Here is a 26,838-nt window from a genome sequence, read left to right on the forward strand (position 1 = left end):
AACTCCTGCTATGCTGGGAAATGTTCAATTCATTGTGACAATCCTTGCAATCCCCATCTGAGGGACTGGGCCTGGTTGGTGGCATAGGAAAGACCATGGTCCTTCAGATGCTGTCTTGATCTCCTGATTACTTTTCTAGAATATGCCAGGCTTCACCCACTCACTTGGCAAACATACCAACCTGGTGCCTGAGCTTGCTGTGGGTGCATGAAGCAGTCAGAAACACACCCACTGGGCTTGCAATACAGAGCCACCACTGGGGTGGGGGCTGCAGACAAACACATCAACAAGCCACCAGCGAATTGGAAGATGCTAAGCTCCTAAAAGTGGGAGTAAAGCCTGCCTCGGGTCAACAGAGGCAAGAGGGGCTGAGGGGTGCAGCTCTCAGTGCATCCACCAAGCCCCATTACACCCAGATGTTTATCTCCCCATGCCTGTGGACAGAAGTATGAGTGTCTATTATCACCAAGGGCTTGTGAGCCAGAGCCCAGGCTGTTTCTGATCTGTAGCCTGGTGGGTACAGGAAACCGGGCCCAGTTTACGTAGCACAGGATCTACATCCATCAGTGCTGAAGGCGAGACACCTGAGGAGGAGCAGATTAAAAGCCAGACTGTTGGAAGATAGAACTGTCCCCTTCTCTACCAACAACCTGTAACCACCACTCCCAGGCCTTCCTCCTGTGACTCAGTATCACAGCAGAACAAACAGGAAAAGTGGTCCAGAATTCTGAATGGCTGGAGTGAACAGACAGTTGTTATGGTAACAGGAAGATGACCATGAGATTCATTAAAGTATTAAGTGACATCATAGAAACAGACGGCAGCCGGTAGTTCCACATAATGAATGTGCGTCAGCACTGGCCCTGTCAGGGTCTGGAAGTGAGAGAGAGCAGTCTGCTTGCTACCTCCTTCCCTCATGGCTGCAGAGTGCTCTCTGGAAGCCAGCACAATGTTCCTAAGACCTCCTCTTGAGTCTACCCTAATGTGAGTGTTTGGAAGACAGAATCTTGCCATCCACACATTCTTATGATCCTAATCCCACACCTAAGTGAGGCTTAGATAAGAGGAGGAGAGAGCCAGATCTCCCAGCTCTGTTACTGTCCTCTTAGCCACATTCCCCACCCTCCTGTAGGTGCCGGGTCAGCGTACCACAGCTGAGGATCAGGCTCCTTCTTAGAACAGGTGTCCTGAGGCTTTGTTTGGACATGACAGTGATAGCCATCCTATAGTTACCTGAAGAGAAAGAGGAACCTTCCTTCAAATCAGGGCCAGGCCAAAATGGTCACCTTTGCCCCACTGTTTTCCAATACAGAAATGTCTCACTGGCAGGTTCCAGTGCCTCCTGCTCTCAGCAGCCAGCATGAGGTCTGTGTACTTGGAATGCCCACACGAGCCCCCACATGCTGAGGGTCAGGAGACCCAAGGACAAGATGACTTTCGGGATGTGTGAGCTCTACACAGAGAGCTCATTCAAAACCATAAACAGTTTTTTTGATCTTTCTACCCTACAAAATCCTCAACAATTTTTGCAGAGTTTGCTCGTAAGTAAAAATTGAACTCTGGATTTGATAAATCATTATAGTGGTGCAATGTTAACTTTATTCAGGGAATCTCTGTATTCCTTAAACATTTATGTCCTTTCCAATTATAACAGTATTTTACTTGTCATTTTGAAATGTCAGGTTATTACCTCAAAGGTAACCTCGTTTTATGGAATCAGATGGAGACGAAGGAGTGTGGAATACATAATCAGCTTGCACCTAAGTGCTGTGGATGGGCCTCAAGTTGGCTGTTTCCATAGTAATGAGTCACTCTGACATGCATGGGTGGGTTGTCCAAGTCTCATCCCTGCAGTGCTTTATCCTACATGCAGTACCACCGATCCTGGCACACTGGGAGTGCCCCACTGTACAGCAGCACCCTCCTTCCACATAGTGGACCCTGCAGGTGGGGGCCCATAGGGAGGTGTGTGTGCACAGGTCCCACATGGGGGAATGGCATGGGCACCCCTCAGGGACCAGGATGCAGGCCGGTAGGCTCCACACTGGCTCTGCCCCACCTCTTGCAGAAGGAGAGCAAAACTCAGCAGTTGAAGAGTCTTTACACTCCTCTGGAGTGTCCCTCCATCTTCCTACTAGTCTTACTTCTTGTCACTAAAGGGCTCTAGAGAAGCTGCTGGGGCTCTGCTCACTGAGGCTTCCGGAAAGGCCTGGGTGTGCACTGCAGGTCAGCAGTACGGGGCAGGTGGCTGGCAAAGGCAGGCCTGGCTGATGACTCTCCCCTTCCAGGTGGGCATCGTGCTGCACTACTCCACACTCTCCACCATGCTGTGGATTGGGGTAACTGCCAGGAACATCTACAAGCAAGTGACCAAGAAGGCCCTGCCATGCCCAGTCGCAGACCAGCCACCGTTCCCCAAGAAGCCCCTGCTCAGGTACCCAAGCCCACTCCTACGCACAGTCCCTTCCATCCTCTGGGTCCCTGGAACCCTTGCCCTGGACACATGGTTTACAGGTCTTGGAAAATTCCTTCACCAGTCAACTCTGCTTGGGGCAGAATGGGGTGGGAGGTGTCCAGAGATGAAGGTTGGGGAATAGCATTTAGGGATGAGGATGGGGGCAGCACAAGGAAAGCAAGGTAGGGTCTTGGGTGAGACAAGGTGGGGAGGGAGTGAAGCTGGGGTAAGAGCAGGGTCCTAAAATAGGACTAAGGATCAGTATGCTGGTGGAGGAGCAGGACATTGCTGTGACTGAAGCTTGGCTGCTGTGGGACATGTGTGCCCACATGCTTGGTGTGTTCTCCCCAGCTGCTCAGGTTCTGGCATGAGGCCCTCTGTGCCCTCTGGGGTGGTCAGGCTGCAGATTGAGTGGTTGTGACTTGGTTTACTTCCTGATATTAGTGACTCTAAGATCCTTGCTGCTTGCTGGTAGTAAACCATTATGCACTCAGGCACAGATTTCAAGGTGACTTTGGACCAGAGTCAATTGGGAAAAGGGACCAAGTTCAGCAGGGCACTCCTCCTCCTTCCTCAGTGACTCCAGCAGAGAATGGGTGGTGGTGCTGACCAGCAGTGGACTGCAGGCCCTGTTCCTGTGCTCTGATAAAGCTTGCATTCATGATGCTGCCAGGAGCATCATCATCCCTGCCCTTTCCCCTGGGCCTTTCCATGGTGCTGTGATCCTCAGAGAGTCCCTTGGTCACTGGCATGCCTTGCCCCTCCTGACTCTCAGCTCCTGCCCAACGTAGATGGTCATGGACTCAGTGTACTGCCCTCTACAGTTGCAAACCGTCTGCAGAGGTGGCCTGGCCGTAAGGGACCAGCATCACATTCCACCGAGTACCTGCTCCTCTCTGCTGCTCTCTGGCCTGGCTGGGGACTGGTTGGGGAATATGCCGCCCCTTCCTGAGGAGATCAGGCAAAAAGCAATTAGAGACCAAGAGTCTTCCCTTTCAGATCTCCTAAGGGGCTCTCAGGCCCTGACTCATAGCCTATGCTGCATCCTCTGCAGTGTAGTGTCCCTCTCAGATGCTGCCCTTTCCCTGGCCCCACCATGAGCATCCCTGAATCTGCATCTCAGGCCCCAGCCCCAAAAGGCATATGTGGTCTATGTATATCCACAGTGACAGAAATTGCTCCTGAGCCCTGAGAACTCAGCCCTGAGGACAGCCCCAAAATGCCCTGACATGTCAGGTCTTGCTTAGCCTCACCCTTCCTGCTGGACCCTCAGCAAAACAGGCCGGGCAACCAGATCCCAAAAGCAGCAGGCCAGGGCCACTGTCTGTAACGAGGAATCTATATGTCCTGGCCCATCCTGCAAGTTTCCAATAAGAGGTTTAAAAATAAATGTCCTTGAGAGGCTTCTGTGGAAAACTGGGTGTTGTTATTTGGGCTTTTAACTTTTGAAAAGCCTTCCCCTTCCCTGAGCCCCCCACAACTGGGTCTGCATGCACTCTTAGAACTCACCTCTGCTCAGTTTTGGGCGATGTATGCCCATTTCCTGGAGGTTTCAAGGAAGATACAGTCATTTAAAATTTTGCAGATCTGAAGTCAACGAATACTATAGAAGCCTGCATCTCCTTTCTGTGTGAGCATTGGTTGGGAAGTTAAACTAGGGGCTTCTTTTCTTCACAAGACTTGGTGAGGAGAGAGCACTGACATTCACACAGTCCTCACAGGTGTGTGGGGAATTTGCCCTTGAGTTAGAACTGGGTCAAAAAGGGGGAAGAGGGGATTCAGCAGCAAAGCACCTGCCTGGCAAGCACAAGGTTGCGAGTTTGATCCCCAATACCAAAAAACAAACAAAACTTTGAAAAAAAAAGTAGGGGTATGGGGGGAAGACTCAATCAAGGTCTTGCAGAGCAAAGCACCAGCCTTTGAAAGTTCAAACCTTTCAACTGAGTGGGCCTCATTGCCAAGGTTAAAGTTATCTACTCACGCCTCAATCCTGAGGGAGGTTTCTGGTTTCCATGACAACACAAACTGGAGTCTCAGTGGAGATTTTATGACGTTAGACAGCAATCCGGCTGGTTTCATTTTCCCCTTAGTCCCCAGTGCCCCCATATAAAAATATGGCCTATGGAAGCATCCTGTAGATCCTCAGAGAATCCCTGTTGGTCATGTAGAAAAAAGTCAGCCCACTCAGGCCTCCAGCCTGCAATATGGGTATAGCAGGAATCCATATCAGATCAAGTCACGTAGTATGGGAGCCCAAGCCACATGAGCTGGGGAGCACTAAGAAAAGCAGCCAACACCCAGGCCCCGGTCCTGTGTGTGACAGGTGAGCAGACTGACAGACACAAGGCATGGAGTTTGTATCCTGGGAATCAGCCATCAGATAAATCCCACAGATAAAGAGGCAGACCGTGTGCAGAACAAGTTCAGCAACCAGGCCCAGGGTGGCCCATGCAGGCCCTCGACAATCTGTCAGGGTCCATCACAGGAACCACACTGGTCGAGACCACATGAGGGAGTATTACTGTTTTCACAGGGTTGACTCTTCTGGTTTGTAAGAATGGACCTTGTCATTCACTGACAATTTCTTCCTGCAAAGCTTTGTAATCTGCAGCACACAAATCGTACATCTCCTTGACTGTTTGCCCTGTTTTTTGTTCTTTATAATATTACATAAATGGGATTGAGTTTTCATTTCTGATTACTCATTGCTTAGATATAGAAATACAATTGACCCTTGTGTGTTGACCTTGTATCCTGCAGCTTTGTTGAATGGCTTTATTAAGCACAATAGTTTGCTGTTAATTCTTCAAGGTTTCCTGTATGTGTAATGATCACGTCATCTGTGAGTAGGGCTTTTCCACACCACCGTAAGTGCTTCTCACTTGGTCTTTCTCGCGCTTTCACTAGAACCTTCCAAATCAGTGTTGATCCTCTCTCTTTCCCTTGGGCAGCCTAGCAGGGTTTGCAAATTTTGTTAATCTTTTTAAAGAAGTTGGTTTCTCTGTTTTTCTATTCTCTGTTGCTACTTTTGCTCTGGTCCTTGTGATGTCCCTTCTTCAACCACCTTTGGATTCGGTTTGCTCTTCTTTTCTCACTTCCTTGACAGTACAAAAATCAGATGATTGATTTGACCTTTCTCCTTTCATATAGACATTTACAACTGTAAAGTCCCCTTCTGGGCTTCGTTGCTGTATTCCAAAGCTTGTTGAGTGGCTAATTAATTTATCTTGAGTATTTTCTTTGCATTTCTTCTTTAACTGTTGGTTATTTAAGAGTGTGTAGTTTAATTTTCACATATCATTAAATATTCAGGGAAAAAACACCATCTCTAGAAATGCACTGATACTTCAGAGATGAGAGGAGTGAAGAACTTTCAGCTTGATCACAATGGTGCATTGCTGCACAGCCTGTCTCAGTGGAGAGGCCTTCACAACAGTGGTGAGACACGTGGCTTGTTCTTTTCTGTGTTTGGAAATCTCTGCATTTGCCATTGGCTCTGTGGGCAGGGAAAGAGCAAATAATCTGTATGTCCTGCTTGTGGGTGGCTTTGGTCAGACTCATCACTGTGACTTATATGGGGTGTGAGCAAATTGTGGGACAGTGCAGTGATGTACCCAGCAGGGGTCACTACCTCCAGGAAGTACCAAGGTCTTGTGTCCCAGGCCTGACTTCAGCCAAACTGATTCAGAACCTCTCTGGAGTCCCTCATGCAGGCATGGCTGCAAGTTGAGAATGATTTGGTTCCCACCCTTTGGTCTCTGTGGGTTAGATACCACCTGGATCCTAGTGTGAGCCCCAGGCCAACGACACAAGTGCTGCCCTCTGCGTGGAGGAGGAGTCAGGAGGGACAATTGTGAGACTAGGAAACTCCAGAAGAGGAATACTTTTTCAGTAGGCTGAGACCAACCTAGCACAGAGCAGGATGTGGCCTAAAGAGGGAACAGTGTAGGAAGAAGAGAGGATGAACCTTCAGAGGCACGAAGGTAGACCCTAAGAAGACAGAGGGAAGCATTCAGCCACTCATTCAGCTTATGGGAAGCACTGCCCCAGCAACCCAAGGATCCCTTCTGATTCTAGGACACATCACCTGGAACCTCCATGGTGACACAGTTAAGTCTGACATTCTCAGCTCTTGACCATGGGACTCTTGCCGCAGTCAAATGACACTGTGGCCATTCCAGCATCTACATCAGTCTAGACTTTTAGACGCACAGATCTCACTGTCACTCCCAGATGTCACCAGGCACCTCAAGTGTGACCACAAGGAACTAGAACTACCTTTCTCAGGACCACGATGGTATTTCTTTCCTGCCTGTGTCATCAGAGCCTGGCAACTAACTTCTGTTCATTAAATGTTGTTATCAGGGCCCAGTGTATGTCTGTTAGATGAACCTCCAGGGAATCACCTCAGTGTCCAGTATGATCTGAACATTGTTCGATGACAATGTATAATTTCTGCCTTCTGAGGTTATTGACCAGCAGGATTAAATACCCTTGTGGGCAGGCAGGACTCCATGGCTACTCACCATAGGGAGCAGGCTAGGACTCAGCACACAGAGACATACTCTTCCTGAGCATGGTTCTTCTATGCAGCAGACCATCTAACAGGGCTGCAAGGACAAAAACCACAATGGACAGCGTCTGGGAGATCCAGGCAGGGGATTCAAGATTTCTGCTTTGAAGGGTGGGAACCCGGAAGATCTGTTCCCTTTCTGCTTCAGCAAAACACAAGATGCTAACTGTATTTCCATGCAGGGAGGCCACCTCAGTCCTCCTCAGAGTTCTTACTGGAACTAGTCACAGGTGTGCTCTACCCACTGACTGGCCACAGTCCCAAGCCCTGCAGGCTACCAGGGTGAGTACAGGTGCTCAGCACACACCACGCTGCTGGCATATGTAGCCTAGAGAGCTGAATTGCCTCTGCTGATAACATGCCAGAAGCCAACTTCTCAGAATCCAGCCAAGAGCCAGCCCTGGAACAGGTCCCTTACAGAGCAACCAGGGCCCTGAGGCTCTGCATTCTAAAGGGAAGCCATTGAATCTGCCCAGTCCTAACTATATGGATGAGAAGAGAGAGGGGAGATTAAGAAAAGGAAATTGGGTAAAAACTTTGAAGAAAAGAAAAAGTACAGTACAGTATCCCCAAGCTGACCCTTCTCCCCAAAGCAGGGGCACACTTAGGACTTCACATCAAAGTTTCACAGTAGACATGTTACTTCACTGAGCTCTCATTATCACTGTCTCTATCTTCAGTTTAACTGTTCACCACAGTTGGGACTGCTGAACAGATTAGTGATCGCAGTCCTGAGTACATCCTTGGATTTTACACATGGCTGCTTTTGACACGCTCCACACCTACTAGGTTAGCGGGAGTATGGCTGATCCTGCATAGTGCCAGTATGCTGGGCCAGCTCTCCGTCGTGGGTACCTTTCTCTAGCCCTGCTGGCCAGTCTTTGCTCAGGAAGGTCTCTGAGAATCCACATCTGTTCATATCTCCTACTCCCTCCGTCACCCAAAAAGCAGACATTTCAGGAGGACCAGACCTTCTTGTAGATGCTCAGGGGCTAATTTCCAATTTAGCTACATGGAATTACATCCTAATTCTGTAATCTGTTCTGCCTCTCTGATAGTGTGCCTAGGTGGTTTCCATTACCGACAGTTTGCTGGTGGTGTTTCTGTTTAGGATGGTTTCAGTAGCACCACATCTGAGTTTATGTCCATCCTCATAGGCCAGCACTGCTGACGCCATTCTGTTTCCCAATCTGCTTAGATGCTTCCCTGGTCAGCAGAGAGTGGTTTCTTTCCCAGCCAGGAACCTCTTCTTGGTCCACAGTTGCAAATTCTAATAGCTTCCCTGGGGCTGGGACATAGTCACATGTCACACTAGCCACGCTTGACCTACACAAGCAGCTGGGCCCCTCAGAGTACGCCAGCCCTAAGAAGAGCCAACACAATGCTCCATTTTGAATCCACACCTGTGGGCCACTTCTTAGGCAATCTGTTTTAGAGCAAACTGGGGTCATAGGTAGGTGGGCAGATGCTGGGCATGGGGTGGGAGCATAGCTGATCTACCTTCTTCTGGGTGCCTACTGCTCAAGAGAGCATGGAGTTCATGGAGCCAAGGAATGTAAAAAGCAGCAGCTGATACACTCGTGTGATGGTAAAAGCTTCTAGGGACACAGTGAAACCCAGAGCTCTTCATGAAGCAGCCCCGTATCAATTTCTACTTCTCCCCATTCATCCTCTGGCACCAGGCCAGGAGGGCCCTTAGGGTTAGTCTCCTGGCTCAACTCTGAGCTTCGCAAATAGGAAAACTGAGGTCAGAGAGGCACAGTCTCAGCTGGCCACCAGCTGGCCCCACCCTCTAACCCATAGACCCAGTAGGACCCTCAGTCCCCTCACCAGTCACTGCACATCCTTATCCAGACCAACTGGGGGCCATGGTGGGAACTTGTTCCCATTATCTGCTGGCCAGTAGTGAGGGGTAGGGAGGGGTCACAAGAGTACCTGAGGCTTCTCCACAAGTCCTGTTGCTGCCACTGTGTCTGCCCACTGCTTGGATGCCCTCTGCAGGAGCTTAGAGTGTTAGAGGTCTCCAGAGCCTCAGCAGAGCAGATCACACTGAGGCTGATGTCCATATCCAGCAGCAGCCTCTTAAGACCACACTTGAGCACAGACATTCTGAGACACAGATTTAATCCAGAAAGCCCAATATTCTTCATGACAAAAGGATCATGTTGCCTTATGTATGTGCACCTGCCTCCAAGCAAATCCTAGCAAATGGTGCTGTGATATTTTAATGCATCTCATTAATCACTGCATTTCTGGACATGGCATGTCACAGTGTGGTCTGCAGGGAGAAGCCCAGAATGCTGATCTCATTTTGCACTTGATGCCCACCATCCTTGTCCACCAGCTGTTCTCCCCATGCGTGCAAAGCCTCACCATGCACCTCCACCTCTCACTCAAAGGCTGTAAAAAACAGATGGGCATGAACCATCTCACAGCAGTAACTAAGGCAGTATACTTACACAAATTGGTGGACGTAGTTCTTGTACCTTAGCTGAAACTATCAGTTTGATTTCTTAGAATTCAAGTCATTTTTAATATCTCTCAAATGAAGTTCTGCATCTCAGAGATGTAAAGAGCTGCAAATGGCTATGTCAAGGTTTCTGGGCTCCTGCCTGGGCCAGTTCAGGGGAGCCAGGTCCATATACAGTCTCCACACCCCTCACATTCCCCTGCTTAGCATTAGCCTCATGTTCAGATCAGCTTTGACCCAGTGGCCCCTTGGCAGGATGTGATTTCCTCTGTGACAGGAGTTGGGTCGGGAGCAACACTGCTTATGTGGTCCAGGGGGAAATCTTCAGTGAGGTGCATTTTGGGTAGCATTTTGGGTTGCTCCTTCAAGGGCAACCTGAAAAGGCCAAGACATCAGAGATCAAAGTGCCCCAGAGCCTTGTCTGTCACCTGTGTGAGGCTGTGGATTCCATTCCCAGTCTATCCCCACCAGCTGGAGCAGGCCAGGGCACAGGGGGCCATGCTTGGTTGGCAGCAGCAGGCTGGGCTGAGGGCTCCAGGATAATGGGAAACAGCCAGGCCCTAGATCCGAACATGAACAGCTCTCCTCTAGCCTGGATACCCAAGCCCTGAGGGGCACTGGAGTGGGCGACATCCCAGGAAGCTCAACAGTGGTCAGTCAGGCCTGGCCAATGGCTCCATTGAAAGGCTGCAGTGGCTAGGCATGGAGACTCGCATTCAGAGCAAGTGAGGAAAATTAAAGTGGGGAAGTGCAAAAAAGAGATCCCTGAGTAAGACTGGTGGTCAAGGAATTTCTTCAGTAACAAGGATATAGACCACATCTACAAGTGAAACACACAGCCGGGGACACCATGAGGACTCAGCACGGCCCAGAAGTAGGTTGCAGGTGCCTGACCTTGTCCCAGCCTTCTTGGTCACCTGCACCCTTTGTGCCCTACCCCCACCCTGTTAGCAGAAATCGCCTTGTCCCTCAGTGTCCCAAGGACAGCCACGTGCCTTCTGCCTCCTCAGCTTCCAGGGTCATTGCCACACCTCACCAGCCAACATAGGCCCCCTGTCCCTCCCTGCCTTCCAGAGATCATTTCCAGGAAAGAGTAGGTATTCAACACTCAGCACCCACCCCCAGCCACTCTCTGCTCCTATCCTCAGCCCCTCTGTGACCGCTTCTCTCCTTCTGCCCTCCATCCAGTCACGCTGGGAACTCCCAGGGTCTGCTCTTGACTCAAGCTTTACGTGCCTAATAGACTTCCTTGTGATGGTCATTTGGCGAAGACTGACTGAGCCCACCTGAGCTACTTGAGAGGTCTGGCCTGTGTTTTAGGTCTGGACCAGCAGTAGGGCTAACACATATCCAGTGCATCTCCGCTATGGCTAGACTCAGCCCCACAGCTGCTGGCAAAGTTCTCAGCCACTGGGATGCCAATTCCAGCTGGCAGGTGTCGTCACCTCTCTGACCTGTCTCTCTGCTCTCTTACTGGCTCCTGTTCCATCTGCCCATCCTGAAGGACAATGGGCTTATGTCATGTCTACTTCCTTAGCCACATGTGATGGTGGAGAGACTGGGTGAGAACAAACTCCTGAGGTGAAGCCCCCACCAGGACTTCTGGGTGATTCTCTGGTCTCAGCGCCTCAGGATCTTGAAGCCCTGACTCCCTTCCTGCCTTTAGGCTTGTCTGCTCATAAACAATAATTCTTCAGGAACCCCTTTCTGCCTGGCTGCCATAGTCCCACAAGGGATTCATATTGTGATACCCATGTCAAGGCCTTGCTTTTACTCATGTCCCTCTAAACTGTACTTTAACTGATGTCCTAACCTATGTGCTTTCTATGGATGTGCAGGCATGAGTATGAGAGTCAGTACATGAAAATGTATATGTTCAAGTGGTCCCCAGAGTGACACTGGAGGCATGTGCATGTTGTATATGCATATGCACAACTCTGTGTGCGGGAGTGTTTGCATGTATGCATGAGTATGTACATATGAGTGCATACATGTGTGAGTTTATGGGATTATATGAGTGTGTGTGTATATATATATATATATATATATATATATATACCAACCATGTGTTAGTATGCACTTGTGTGATGTGTGGAAAGTGTGAGTATATGTATTCATGTGTGCATATGTGTGTGTGCAGGTATGTGAATATGTGACTTTGTTTATGAGAACTGTGTGTGAGTACACATATTATATGTACATATGTACAACTATATATATGAGAGTGCATACGTGTGTATGAGTGTGTGCATGTAAGGGTATGTGCATGTTTTTGTGGTTATGAAAGTGTGCATGTAATCAAGCTGTAATGTAACCCTGCATTCTGTGTATGTGGGCAAGTGCATGTGCAAATATGCACTATGAGTGTGTTACAAGCATGTGTGTTATGAGTGGTGTGTTTGCATATGCAAATGATATGTGCAAAGGTATGCATTACTGTGTGTGGTGAATGTGCACACATGCAAGTTTGTGTGTGCAAGGGGTCATGTGCTACTGCTACTGCGTGGTGTGTGTGCAAGCATATGAGCGTGCACTCAGGTATGGCTGCACCATCAGAAGGACGAGCACCACTGTGAGGCATCTGTGGGTGCAGAGATGATAGAGACCCTCTGCCCCCAGGGAGTATGGGCAGCCAGGAAGGGAGGGTGCTGAGTTAAGGCAGAGCAGCAGCATGCCATCTTCTATCAGCTGTGACTGCCAGGTCACTTGTGCAAACAGTGGGCTTCTGTGTGGACAGAACTTGTGGTAGGAGTGCCTGGGTCGGGCACTTTTCCATGCTTTCTACACATCTTAGAAGGTGGTTTATTACTACAGAACCACAGATCCAATCAATAGTAAGGTGAGTGTGAAAGGTAGGGGTCACCGAACTCACAGAGGACAGCGGGCTACTAGGATCAAGGGTACGAGCAGGGTTAGCTGCTCTCAAGTGCCAACAGGCTGGGTCAGAGAGTGTGTGCCCCCTTGTGTAGGAAGCTTTGCCCACAGCAGGGTTAGGGTTAAGGTTAGTTAGTGCTTCCTTCTCTTTTTTAAAATACATTTCTTGATATAACTTGCTCTGTCTCTGTCTCTATCTCTGTCTCTGTCTCTGTCTCTCTTTTTCTGTATGTGATGGAGCTCTTAACCAGAGAAACACCAAAATGACCAAGTGCATGGCACATGGCCTGTGAGGCAGGACAGACCTCTACGTTTGGCCCAGTCCCGCGTCCTCAGCAGCAGTCCTCACTGACACTTCACTGTCTTTGTTCACATTTTGCCACCCGAGTTTGTATCCCTAACCCTGATACTGAGCTGGGTGTGTGTGAAATAATTTCACATCATTTTGGTTGTGTGTCTTTCTCTGCCTGTTGATTTTACAGCCCATCACATAACTGTAGTACAAGACAGATTCACCATGCACGGCACTCATCAAGCTCTCCTGTCACCGTTAGCGTCTGTGTCACATGCTTGCAGCCTTCAGCCTTAATCATCTCCAAAGCAGTGTTACTCATTTCCCATGGACCCCGACTGAATGGGAAGGCTCCTGGTGCTGCATCCATCTGCTCTGCATCCTTCCATGGTGTATTCTCACTGGGTTTGGGCGACACTTCCCATGATCACCATCACTTCTCCCCACTATGGAAAGTATCTGCTGGAGCCTCTTCTCCTTTTCTCTTGGCCATGTCTGGCCCTCACTGGCCAGTATGGCCTGCACCAGCATTATATAAGTCTTCCAGTGGCCTCACAGCAGACACCACAGCTTGGTGACTTTATGCAACAGTCTGTAGGTCAGAAGTCCAAGGCCAGTCCACTGGGTTAAAATCCAGATGTAGGTAGGGCTGCTTCCCGCTGGAGGTCCCAGCGAAGATCTTACCTTCTCAGCCCTCCAGCGTCCAGAGGCCACCTTGCTGCCTGCACTCCCTGGCTCTGTCCTCTCCCTCCATCCTCCAGGCCAATAGCATGGACATTTCCCTCTCTTCTGCTGACTTGTGATCACACCAGATCCACCCAATCTGGGACAATGTCTCCACCTCAGGATCTCTCATATAATCACATCGGTGAAAGTCCCTTTTGCCACAGAAGGGCACACATTTACAGGAAATGGACATCTTTAGAAAGCCATCATTAGTGAACCGCCACAAGAGCCAATTGCTAGTCTTGAATATGATCATTCATTTATCCCAATCTCAGCCCTCTTCCTGCTATAAACTTGCCCCTTTCCCCTGTATGAAATGGCTGTCTGCTCGGGGCGGGTCTGAACTCTCTCATCAGTCTTCAGACGAGGGTCTATTGTGGTCCTACTGCTCCATCTGTGTAGCTCTATCCATGTGGCTTTATTAAATGTGGCCCTATCTATGTAACACTATCCATATTGCCCTTTGAATTTCTGTGCCTCATAGTAAGGACTAGAGAAGCCCCCCGCAGCCCCCGCCATTCTTCTGATATCTAAGAGATGAGAGTTTGACTGAGAGTTAAATTTCCCCCACTGTCTTTCTTTAGGAAGAGGCCAGTCTGACCTTCAGCAGCTGGACACAGAGAACCATATCTGCTCTGTACCCCCAGGAGACCTGAGCACAGAGGGGTGGATGGGGGAAGGCAATTCCTAAAGACCAGAGTCATCTGTGCTATGCTGGTTAGGGTTGATATAGCTAGAAGAAAGAAACCTTCTCACAGCTTGATGTGGCATTTAGTATAAATAAAGTGACACTCAAGTGTCCGGGACACAGGAGAGAGTTCCCAAGGAGGGAGCAGCCCAAACTGGGGACCAGACCCTGTTGGAGAGAATTTAGCAAAGTGGGTGCCCAGCAAGGATAAGCTGAGGTTAATGCAAAGGGTTCTCTATGGATTTAGGACAACAGTCAAGACAAGTCCTGGACAAGACAGGACTTTGCAGACATCCACAGTCCTGATAGCCCAGCAGTCTCCACAAGAAAAAAGATGGCTGGGCCAGCAAGGCAACTGCAGTGGCCTCTCGCGCCCTCTGCTGACCAAACTTGGCCCTACATGCAGGGAAAGAGTCCACAAAAATTGTAGGCCTGGTTCCTGGGAACGGAACTGGAGCAGCCCAGAGGAGGGGCCACCTCCTTGGCCTCTATTTATGCATGATATGTGCCCTTTGAGCTGGTGGTGGCAACAGCTTCTCCGCAGTGCATGGTGGTGGTGGTGGGGGGGGACCCCATAGGGGTTCCCTGAGGGCCAAAGGAAAAGCAGGCATGGACAGGGCTGAGTGGGACTCACATGGGTAAGTTGTCCTTCACGTAGCAACCGGCTTACTCCATCCAGCCTGGGATGCCAGGGACCTGCTTTCATGGGCTACCACGAGTCCTGAGGCCACAAGTGGGTTGGGCCTCAGGTTTGCCCCTGAATCAGAACAAGCGGTGTCATTCTTGTCACATGGCTGCCTAATCCCTGTGAGGGATGTCAAGGGGGACCTCATAACCAGAGCCTGCAGAGGCTGGGTAGATAGTGTGGGGTTCTGTAAACTGTGAGCAGGGTCTTGAGATTCTCTGTGCTGTTAACTAGCAAATTGCCCTTTCTCTTCCTACTGTTTGGCTGGTCTTGTGTGTGTATATTCATGGTGGGCCACAGAGAAAGCCCTTAGAGGCTCACAGCCTTAAATCATCCCTTTGGTAAGTCCAGGACTTTCTGTGACATCTGATTTTCCCAGGAAAGACAGAATCATTACCCATCTTGCAGCTTTTGGTGCCTGCTATATACTGGAGCAATCTAAATGCCTGGGGTCAGTGAGGCCCTGCCTTTGTGGTGAGACTAACAGATGAATAAGCAGGTTGGTGTAAGGTGTACAGAACAACAGAACGTAGATATGTGGCAGGCCCCCAAGCTGTTTGTCAGGCTAGAGTTCAATTTACTCATGGTGAAATGCATCAAATACACACACACACACACACACACACACACACACGTGTGCACACACAAAGTACACATTGAATTCAACAGATGTCCATGCCAACCAACGCAAAGAATTTGATCAAGTCAACTAAAGAAGAGTCAAGGGGAGATTCTCTGAAAATGAGATCATTGGGGAATGAGAGCTTTTCAAGGAGAAAGGCAAGAGGAAGTTTTAGGGACAGTAAGGAGGAGAACCTCAGATACTGTGAAATGTAATCCTCGACAGCAAAGCTCCGTGAGAGTGGACCCAGCCTAAGACTGAGAAGTGGCTGGATAACATCCATAGGAAAGTGATTTTTGCAAGGTATGATGACCACTGCACAGGCTGATGGCTCTGGTAGAGTCTTTCGTGATGATGATTCTGGTGCATGTATGAGTTTTGCCTCCTTTATTGCCTGCTGCTTTATCCATTTATGTTTTGTGTGTTGGGTTGTTTCTGCTGGGGAAGAGATTGTTTGTTGGTGGGTTGATACTAGGGATTAAGTCCAGGACATTGGCAATGAGCTATACCCCCAGCATCCTTATTTTTATTGTGAGACTGTAACTCACTAAGTTGCCAAGGCTGTCCTCGAGCATGATGATATGCCTGCCTCGGCATTCTGAGCCACCAAGATTATAGGCAATGTCATTCTGTGTAATTTGTTTTATTTTGATTCTGACAACTTTTTCTCATGACCAGTTTAGGCAGCTCCATCTGCCTCCAAAGGAATCACTATGCTTCTTTTCCATCATAGACTGATTTTGGCTGATATACAGCTTCTAAATAAAATCATTTGAGAGTGTGTTTCAGTGGCAGACTATTTGCCTGGCATTCAAGAGGCACTGGGTTTCAGCCCCAGAACCACCAGAAGCAAGAAAGCAAAAAAGAAAGATAGAGAAAGAGACAGGAAGAAAGAAAGCAAGAGGAGAGAGAGAGAGAAGGAAGGAGGGAGGGAGGGAGAGAAGGAGGGAGAGAGGGAGGGAGAAGAAAGAGAGAAGAAAGACAAGAGAGGAACAGCAGGGTTTGGCGGCTCACACTATAATCCCAGCACTTGGTAGACTGAGGCAGGAGGATTGTCTTGAGTTTGAAGCCAGCCTGAGCAACAGAGTTCAAGACCAGCCTGAACTATACAGCAAAACTTTCTCTGAAAAAAAAAGAAAAAGAAAAAAGGAAAATTAATAGCAATAAAGAAGAAAAGGGAGAAAGAGAAAAATGAAAATACACCCTGCACACAGGATGGGCCAGTACAGAAGCAGGAAGACAGCAGAACAGAAAGATGGCGGGGGCTGCAAAGTCAGTGGCCTCCATTCTGTACACCCCTTTGGCTCTGGTACCTGGGAAGCAGCTCCACCCATGCATCCTGACTGTGACTGACAGGTCCCATCCTGTTGTTTGGCCTCTGTCCCTGGTCTTTGCAATTGACAGGTTACATTCTGTTTGCCAGCCAGACTGCCATGCCCCGAAATCCTCTGCCTCATTTACACTTCTCCCTTGTAAACTCCTGTGGCTGAGTCTCCGAGTCACGGGATGGGTCTGTGCTTTCAGAGTGGACCCTTTTATCCACTGGGTGAGGAGCACTCCAGTTGCCCCACTCTCCTTCCAAAACTGGAGTGATTGGTCTTCACATTAGTGACTGTGGCTGTGAGGTGAAACCTCCAAAATGTGGTTTCACTTTTCATTTCCTGGTGACTCACAACCTTGAGCACTTTTTCCTGTGCATATTGGTCCTTTAGATATCTTAACTGAGGCAGTAACCTCTCAAATCTTTTCCTCATTTTCACTGAATTTTTAATTCTTTTTAGAGTTTGTATACATCCGGAATGCCATTCCTTTGTCAGAACCATCTTCTGGAATTATTTTTCCCACTCCACAGCTGTGTATACATTTTCTTAATATTTCTCATGAGCAGAATTTGCCAATTTGTTCAAGTTTTGTTGATCAGATTTTCATTTCTACTTACACTTTTTCTGTGACACACTGGAAAACCCTCTCCCTATCACCACACTGTGATAATTTCTCCTGTTTTTTCCCATAAATCTTTGGAGTTTGAACTTTTCCTTATAGGTCTATCTTTGAGTCACCCACACCAAGTTTTCATACAGCATAGATTTGAGTCAAGTTCCAGCCTGCCTCCACCTTCAAAAGGAATGCCCTTTCCTTATCATATTGTTTGATGGCTTAACAGCAAATCATCCTACTGTGTGACTTCGAGTCTATTCTGGACGACTCCTGTGTGTCTGTGGGTCTGTCTTGCACTCCTCCTAAATGACTCTTTTCTACTTTTTGGCAGGGCGGGTGGTACTGTTTTTTGCTGTTTGGTTTTTCGACAGTACTTCCTCCTGGCCCACACTGTCTTGATAGTTGTTTTTCAGAAAGTCTTTAGTCTGATGAGGTGAGTCCTTCAGATGGCTCTGTATATTCCATGCCAGTTACATCCTCATACAAATTTTAGAGTAGATTTTTCAACCTTTACAAAAAGAGAATCAGCCCAGAGTACAATTGTGATTATGCTTTTCATGCCATTGTGAAACTTTTTTATTTCCCAGTGGTTTCCTGTTGATATGTGAATATAAAACTAGTATTTGTATATTAATCTTGCTACTTTTCTAAATTCACTTCTTAATGCTAATAGTAGTACATTCTACAGAATATTTCATGTAATCAGTCATGTTACCTGCAAACAAAAATATATCTACTTCACCTGTTATCTAGGATAAAGTTTTCCATGAATGCATTTTACAAACTGAGGAATGTTGCCTTTTCTTGCACTTATTGAATGATCAGACTGTGTTCTTGCTGTGTTCATATGTTGAACTATGTTCACTGATATCTGTGAATTACAAACTAGCTTTGCATCTTTTAGCTCAATGAAAGCATAATGCTTGGCCTTTGCATGAAGTTCCTAGCTTTCGTTCCTTGATGCTTTATTAGAGGAACTAATGTCTGCGGTCATAAGGGACAGTATAGTAACTTTATTTTAGTGCCTATGTTTGGTTTTGAGATCAGACACTTGCTAGCCTTGTAAAGAAATTAAGAGGTGCCTCCCTTTTCAGAGCTTATATGAGAATGGTATCACTCCTTCTGTGAGTATGTGGTCAGACTTACCAGCCAACCTGCCCATTAAATGTTTCTAAATACTGAATCAATTTTTATTAGACACTGGATACCAAGACTAATTCTTCCTGCTTAAGTTTGTCAATTTGTACTTTTCCCAAGGAATTTATGAATTTCATCTAAGTTTCTGAGTTTACTGGTATGTAATTATTTATTATCCCATTTTATTATTTTTAACACCTGTAGGATATATGACATTGATTCCTATTTTTTAATACTCGTAATTTGTCTTCTGTATTTTTTTCTTACTGACTCTTGCTACAAGTTTTTGGTTTGGCTTGGGGGGGGGCTTCTTTTTTCTGTCTGTCTGTTTGTTTGTTTGTTTGTTTTCAAGGAATCAGCCTTCACAATTTTGTTATCTTTATCATCTGCTTCCTCTGGCTACTTGGGTCCACTTTGATCTTGTATTTTTCTATCTTGTTAAACTGTATTCTTAGGTCACTAAATTTTAGATGTTTCCATTTTTTTTCAAACACAAGCATTTAAAGCTATAGATTTCCCTATATGTCCTGCTATAGCTGTATCCCAGAAATTTTGGTATGATGTATTTTTAAAATCATTCTACTTAAAATACTTTCTGATTCCCTTGTGATTTCTCTTTTGATCCATGAATTATTAACAAGTTTGTTGTTATTTCTACACATATTTGTGTTTTTCCTAGTTATGTTGTTGTTAATTTCTTGTTTAATTTAGTTGTAGTTAGAAAATATACTCTGTGTGATTTTAAGTCTTGTATTTTTTAAGGCTCATTTTGTAACACATCATGTCATCTGTCGTGGTGAGTAAGCCACTTACATTTGAAAAGAATGTCATATGTGATGTTCTACAGCAGTTAGGTGAAATCAGTTATTATTCTTCATATCTCTATTCCTTTTCCAGTGTTTTTCTTTTGTGTCTCATCACTAGCTAAGAGAGAGGCATGGGGTCACCAGTTATGATTCTGGCATCATGTATTTCTCCTTTCATCTTGTCTACTTTGGTTCAGGTGTTTGAAGCCCTTTCCTGGGTACACCCTGACAAGCACTGCAATCATGAGAGAATGCCACCTTTTCTTGGTGCCACAAAACCCACTTTATCTGGTAATAATGAGCTTTTGGGGGCTCATGGATGAATAAGAGCAAATGGCTTTTTCTATCTATTCTATTTCTTCATATTTAAAGTATTCCTATTGTAGAACACAACACACCTAGCTGGATCCCACACACACACATTCTGACAATCTCTGCCTTTGAACTGGATCTTTTAATCTGTTCAAATTTAATAGAATTTTGGCTTGAATTGAGTCTGAATTTTACTCTATTTTTCTTAATAATAAGCAATATTTATTGAGAAAAATAAAGTTTCTATCTAAGAGAGACAGAAGGGATCCCAATGGAGTAGTCAGGGACTTTGATTCTCAAGGGAGTTTTATAGGGCAAAACACAGTGTAAGGCTGGTCTAAGGTGAAACAGGACTACAATCAACCACTAAGATGCTAAGTATTTTCTTCCAATTTTTAACCTCTTTGATTTTTGTTTTGTTTTGCTTTTGTTCAGTCCTCCTTTTCTTCCTTCTTTTGTATTGTTTTAATATTTTTGTTTTTATCTAGAGCTTCTTTTCTATTACTATCTTGCAGACTTTAAGGATTAAAGTGTGCAGCCTCTCCAAATCTACATAGAGTATAAAGCTACATAGAGTATAAAGCTAGAGTATAAAGCTCATGTAAAGCAGAGGAACCTTTCATTTAGGGCCACCCTCCTTCTTCCTTTTGTGCCCTGCTGTATGTCACCCCTATATAAATTATAAATGTCACACAGTGATGTTAAAATTCTCCCATTAAATAATTACATGTATTTTGAGTGGTGTATATTAGTATCACAAAAGGGTGGGGTTGGTTTGGGGGAAGTTGGTAATGTATCTTGATCTTCTTCAGTCCCATTACTTCCTCTCCTCTTATTCCTCATCTATCTCTTTCCTTCTCTCCAAAAATCTACCTTTTGGTTTCCTGTCATCTCTCCTTTATTTTATACATTTATTTGTTCATTTACTTGGGTTCTCATGAAAGAGGAGGAAATATGCCATTGTTAGCTTTCTGAGTCTGTCTAATTTTACTTAACATGATGGTTTCTAGTATTTTGAAGAAATTAAGGGAAAACAAGATTTTTCAGTAACCCAGAAATTAACATTTCTATCCTTTCTGATGACCCTTCCTCTAGGTACAACACCCCTCTGATTAGGGAACTACATGTAACATTTCTCAAAGCACAGCTTGGCTGAGGACAAATTCTCAGTTACATGTTCATCAGGAAATGTCTTTATTTCACCTCCATTCTTGAAGGTCATTTCCTTAGCTACAGAATTCTAGGAGGTGAGAATTCCCTGGGGTCCTCCTACTCCTACTCTTCAAATGTGAGACCCCATTACTGTGCTTGTAGGAACAGAACACCCTGCTTCCCAGGTGTTTTGTAGTCCCCAAGAAGGTGGCCCCTTTTCTTAAATGGGCCCCACAGTGGCCCTTTCAATAGGTCACCCATGGCTGGGCAAAGGGGCCATCACTGGGTACCCTTGGTGACACAACCAGTGTGCTCTCAGCCCCATACCCAAAGCACACAAGCTCTATGCTGGTATGACTAACATTTGATTGCCCTTGGTGAACTCCTCTTAACTTTGGTGGGGATGAATGCTGTCCTTCTAGGGCACTGGCCCACAGGAGAACAACTTGCCTCAGGATCTGCAGAGGGCTGAATAGGACTGAATTCTTACTCCAAGATTTTGGGGTCACTGGTCAGTGACTGACCCAGAGAAGCTAACTTAGAGGAGGAGCTTGACCTGGGATCTGGCTCAGAATAAATCCAGGAGGAATCAAACTGAGTCACCAGCTCCTGGCCCAAGGGATCTAGGTGACCCCACTCAGTGTCTCCAACAACTTGTCCTCATCAGGGATATGCTCGCTCTATCCCTCTGTGGCTGACCCACCTCCACCAGGAACCTTATAAGATCTTCACTGAGTCTGTAGCAGACTGGAGCTGCCACAGGCCCATCCTTCCCAGAAGCACCAGCCAGCCCACCAAGCAGCTGAGTCTCCATCAGGCTTGTGCTTCTCTATCCAGAGGGGCTACTTGGCTGAGGACTCCTCAGCTGTCTATTTGTACGAAGGAAGCAGAAAGAGCAGTTGGACTCAGGTATTCTCAGGAATTCAACACTTTGTTCTTTCTGACAGGTTTTACCTCATAAGTGGAGGCATTCCTTTCATCATCTGTGGGGTCACGGCTGCCACAAACATCAGTAATTATGGGATTGAAGATGAGGACACAGCATAGTGAGTACTGAGTCCTAGCCACACATATGACAAGGGAGGGTAGGCAGGACTGCTGAAGGACTTGACTATTTTCACACCCAGATGTTGGGTGGGGGAAAGCTGGTCTCCACAGGCATCCAGGGGAGTCAATTTTGGTCAATAACTTTTCCCAAGGTGCCCCTGATAAGAAAGGAGCAGCAAGCCCTGGGCCCTGGGCCCAAGGGGCCACTCAGAGCTCTGGATCCCCTCCCCTTCCCTGGGTGTGTAGAGCTGCTTCTTCCCTACAGTTTCTTGCTAAATCTCTTTGCCTAGACACAAAAGGCTTGGTTTTCTTTAGGTAGAAAGTGCCTCATGGACAGAGATTCAGCAGCAGCCCTGAGGTCAGCTGAGAATGGACACCCAACCCTTGAGCAGGAACAGACCCACCCCACTTCACCCCTTGACCATCCTCAGAGCTCTGGTCAGACTCTCCTCACACTCCAACCACCACACTTACCCTCTCCCTGTGGCCCAGAACCTCTAGTCCTGAGGCTCAACCCCAGTGCTTCCCCTAGCCCTCCCCAGTTCTGCTCCATTCTCAGCCCCCACCCATCCCCTCTACTCACTTCTGCTTTCTTCCAGTCCAGGATACTTTCCTATCACCTCCCTTGACCTCCCAGGCCTGCAGGGCTGACATCAGGCCCCAGATTTCCATCTGGTGACATCTGAGCTACCAGTGATTGCTCCAGTTCTGTCCCCATTAGCCAATACTTATACCTCTCCTCTGACCAGTCTCCGATGCTTTGGCTTCTTCCCTTTTCCATCTGTTTCCTTCCCACAAATTAGTACAACACACTAGAAATCTTCCTTAGTCTGCCCAACCAGGCCCACACTGACTGGCATCTCCTCGCAGCTGCTGGATGGCCTGGGAGCCCAGCCTGGGTGCATTCTATGGGCCGGCCGCCTTCATCGCCCTGGTCACCTGCGTGTACTTCCTTGGCACCTACATCCAGCTGCGGCGCCACCCTGAGCGCAGGTATGAGCTCAGAGAGCGCACAGAAGAGCAGCAGCGGCTGGCAGTACCAGAAGGAGGCCACTGCCATGGGATGAGGCCCAGTACCCCAACTGCCTGTGATGCCCTGTTGGCCTCACAGCTGCAGAATGAGCACTCATTCAAGGCTCAGCTGCGAGCCGCCGCCTTCACACTGTTCCTATTCACAGCTACATGGACCTTCGGGGCATTGGCTGTGTCTCAGGGCCACTTCCTGGACATGATCTTCAGCTGTCTGTATGGCGCCTTCTGCGTGACTCTGGGGCTCTTTGTGCTCATCCATCATTGTGCCAAGCGGGAGGATGTATGGCAGTGCTGGTGGTCTTGCTGCCCTTCGCGTGGGGACACCTCCACCACCAAGCCCAGCACTCATCCTGCCCTTGATGCCAATGGAGACATACTGGGGCACACCTGCCTGCAAGACTCACCAGGCCCTGGCAACCCAAGGGGCTTTGGCCACCCACCCACAGGCCACTGCAAAATGACCAACCTGCAGGCTGCCCAAGGCCATGTCAGCTGCCTCTCACCAGCCACCCCATGCTGTGCCAAGATGCACTGCGAGCAGCTGATGGAGGAGGAGGCCCACGTGCACATGCCTGAGGAGGACGCCTTCAACCCAAACCTACACAGGTGCCTCAAGGGCAGAACTAAGCCTCACTACTTCAGCCAGCACCAGGCAGCTGCAGCTGAGCATGAGTATGCCTACCACATCCCCTCCAGCCTAGACGGCAGCCCCCACAGCTCACGCACAGACAGTCCCCCCAGCTCTCTTGAAGGCCCCATGGGGGTACATACACTGGCCTGCTGTGCCCAAGGTGACCCTTTCCCTATGGTCAGCCAACCTGAGGGCAGTGACACCGGTCCTGCACTCTATGGCTGCCCCCCAAGGCTGCCTCCAGGCCCTGCCCACTTGGAGATGCTCCGGAGGACACAGTCCCTGCCATTTGGTGGCCCCAGCCAGAATGGGATGCTAAAGGGTACTGTTCAAGAAGGCCTGTCATTCAGCTCTGACGGGACAGGCAACATCCGAACAGGACCCTGGAAAAATGAAACTACCGTGTAATAGGGACAAGAATACATCGCCCTCATCAGTGCCACCATGTCCCTGGAGGAGTTTCAGAGCAAAAAGGGGACATATTTGCCACATGAGATTGGTGGAGAGGCTCCCCAAAATGACCAAGCCTTTCAGGAGCAGCTCACACCTTAGAGCTACGCGCCCTTTGTTGTGAAAGATTCCAGCAGGAAAATGCTTTGGGCCACAGCTACCAATGTCAGTCCCAAAGTGGGATGTGGCTGTCTACATAGTCACCCAATTTCTGTTCGTAGCATTCCATCTCCAGGGTGACCCAGGAACAGAAAATAGATTCTATCAAAAGCCACCCCAGTGCAGGGCCACGCACCCATGCTGTATTGCTGGGTGGTGATCCAGGCAACCTCATCAGAGGCCCATCTGATGTTTCCTGGCATTGTGTGCATATGCACACATGCGTATGTGTATGTGTGTATATGCGCACGTGCACACACATATGTTTCATTTTGTTCCAGGATCCTTGGTGGCCAATCATAAAGAGCATTCTCCCACTGGGCAGTTTCCACAGGTCCCTTCCAGTTCCTTATGTCTATCACACCAGCATTGCCCCCTGGCACTTCTGCCAGCTCACCTAACCCTAACCCCCCAACCACCTGAGAGCATCTTGGATGCTGGGGGATAGGGTCCCCTCACCATGGAGATATAGGCAAGGAAAGCAGCCAATGGCTTCCAGCCTTCAGAAGGCTGGCCACATACTCCTGGGGGCCCATGTGGATGCCCAAACACTTCTTAATGGAGACTCAGCTTCCAGATGCAGTCACTGTTGGGATTGGACTGGATTCTACACCATAATGGGCATTTCTCTGTTCCACAAAGAAGAGGAGCTGACTAGGGTGTGATAGTTATCAGAGACAAAATTTACTTTTCTTTTTTCATCTTCATCTGGGTACAAAGCCCCAACTCAAAGGGCAGATGTTGATGACAATGAGCCTTTTGTGAAAAGACATAGTCTGTCCCTGGGAAGAGTTCCGAGGCTGGAGCACTTGTGTTCAGAAGGCCATGCCAATGGGACTGTGCATGGCCCTTCCTCTCTCCTCCCAGCCATGGCACATATGCACACACATGTACACACATACATGTACATAAGCACATATGCATATATGACACACATGGACACACATACATTCACACAGGGTGCATACCACAAAGGTGCACACGTACACACAGGTACATGCACATGTACTGCAAAGTGTACATGCACACACCTGCAGAACAGGCATGTGTATGAGTGTATGTATGCACAGAATACAAAACACACATGAATACCTGTATGTATCTACCTGTGCAACATAAATTTGCACACACTGCAGTGTATACAAATATGCACATGTGGACACACATTTACACATGTAACCCACACACAAGTGTTTTCTATCCACTTCAACCCCTGGGTTTTCACTGCAGATGCTCATGTCAGCATCGGGATCAGTGTCACTGTGACTGGTCAGTGTGCTCCACTGTTGGGGCAGGTGGTTTCACCAGGAGCAGCAGCTTCCCAAAGCATGCCTCAGAGGGGACAGCATGAGGCAGGTTGAGGCACCTTGAAGGTGGGCACACTCTTCAGCGCTGCAGTGGGAAGTGCCATCCGGAGCCCAGTGCTCAGTATCTGAGTAAAGAGCCTGTCAGCCCTGATACTTATAAACTCATCTGTGACACTGCGACTTACTGCAGGTCGCTGCACCCAATACAGACCCCATGTGTCCTTACAGGTCAACCAACAGACAACCAACAACCTCCGGGTGGTGTAAGCTCCTGTTACTGTCCAGGCTTGTCACCTGCTTCCTAGCTGATGCACACAGAACCCAGCGCTATGCTGTGTGCTCACTGTAGATGCAGACCGTCCAGATGAAAATACAATATTTTGCATTGTTTGTCCTTGGTGAGGCTGGTCAATAGCATCCTGTGTGTGTTTTTTTGCCCTTGACGGAACAGTGGTCCAAGTGGGGCTGGGACCCCACCCAGGCTGCTCCCTTGAGCTGTGGCCCCTCACATCCTTTCTGCCCTCCACGCCCCTGGAAGAATAAACAGGGCACCTCGTCATTCAACCAAAGAAAATTCAGCATTAAACATTGAACTTTATTGTGTTTTGATATTGATTTAGCCTTGTGACTAAATCTATTTGACACCAGTGTTGTGACATATCCCCTGTGTGTGTCCTGATTGGGGAGTACAAAGATTCACAGAATTACTGCGTGGGGCCAGCCTGCACAGGACATGGTTAGGAAAGCAGGCCACTATCATTGTCTTGGGCGTTCTTTGTGTCTCTTCTTTCTTTCATGAGTGCCCACGTGGATATATGTGTGGATATGCTGCCTGTATGTATGTGTTGTGTCTTTGTGAGTTGTGCTTGGGTCCTATGGATATGAACATGCATGATTGTGAGTATGTGAGGGTGTGTGTGCCTGTGTTTGGGGGTGGATGTGTTTGTGAGAGTCGTTGCATGTATGCATGTGCAAATGTGTGTGCCCGCACATGTGCACTCTCGAAAGAAACAGTATGAGGTACCCCCTCCTCTCTGTACAGGTACTAACTCACAGAGGTGACCTCTCTACCACACAGGGGAGCTGTGATAAGTTTGATCACCTTAAGTATAAGAGAAAGTGAAATTCACCTGTGCCTTAGGGCACAGGAGGATCTGAACAGGCTCCTCTGTGGTGATTCTAGCTGAGGAAGCCCCCAGAGGTCTGTAGGCTATACAGGCAGCTGCTCTCTTTCCTGTGAAGTTGCCCTATATCTCCAGATAGATCTTATATCTGCTTACTCAGATGCCAGAGCTGCTTAGGTAGATTAAGAGCATCTCTTTGGCCACTAACTGTTCCATGAAGCCCTCTGAACAGTCTCTGAATAAGTCATCTCTGTGAGGGCTTTCAGTACCTGAGATTTCCCTGGGACTTCTAGTAAGGAGTGAGGCGATAGCCTGCCTCCCAGAGATTCTAAGAGATACAGGAGGCCAAAGGCAGTTC

At 47.9% G+C, this 26,838-nt stretch overlaps 1 protein-coding gene across 1 annotated transcript in view; it reads left to right on the forward strand.

Annotated features, from left to right (window-relative positions):
* The window catches only part of Adgra1 (adhesion G protein-coupled receptor A1), a 38,225-nt gene extending 12,271 nt beyond the window's left edge, over nucleotides 1-25,954 (forward strand). Inside the window, exons 5-7 of the mRNA XM_003479595.5 lie at nucleotides 2,289-2,434; nucleotides 21,678-21,776; nucleotides 22,648-25,954. Coding sequence (XP_003479643.2) covers nucleotides 2,289-2,434; nucleotides 21,678-21,776; nucleotides 22,648-23,848 — 1,446 coding nt within the window. The 3' untranslated portion in view covers nucleotides 23,849-25,954. The remainder of the gene's footprint in view (nucleotides 1-2,288; nucleotides 2,435-21,677; nucleotides 21,777-22,647) is intronic.
* Nucleotides 25,955-26,838: the final 884 nt, after the last annotated feature.

This window comes from Cavia porcellus, unplaced genomic scaffold (assembly GCF_034190915.1).
Source record: "Cavia porcellus strain 051 isolate PalLab524CR breed Dunkin Hartley unplaced genomic scaffold, mCavPor4.1 scaffold_2, whole genome shotgun sequence".
Lineage (NCBI taxonomy): Eukaryota > Metazoa > Chordata > Mammalia > Rodentia > Caviidae > Cavia > Cavia porcellus.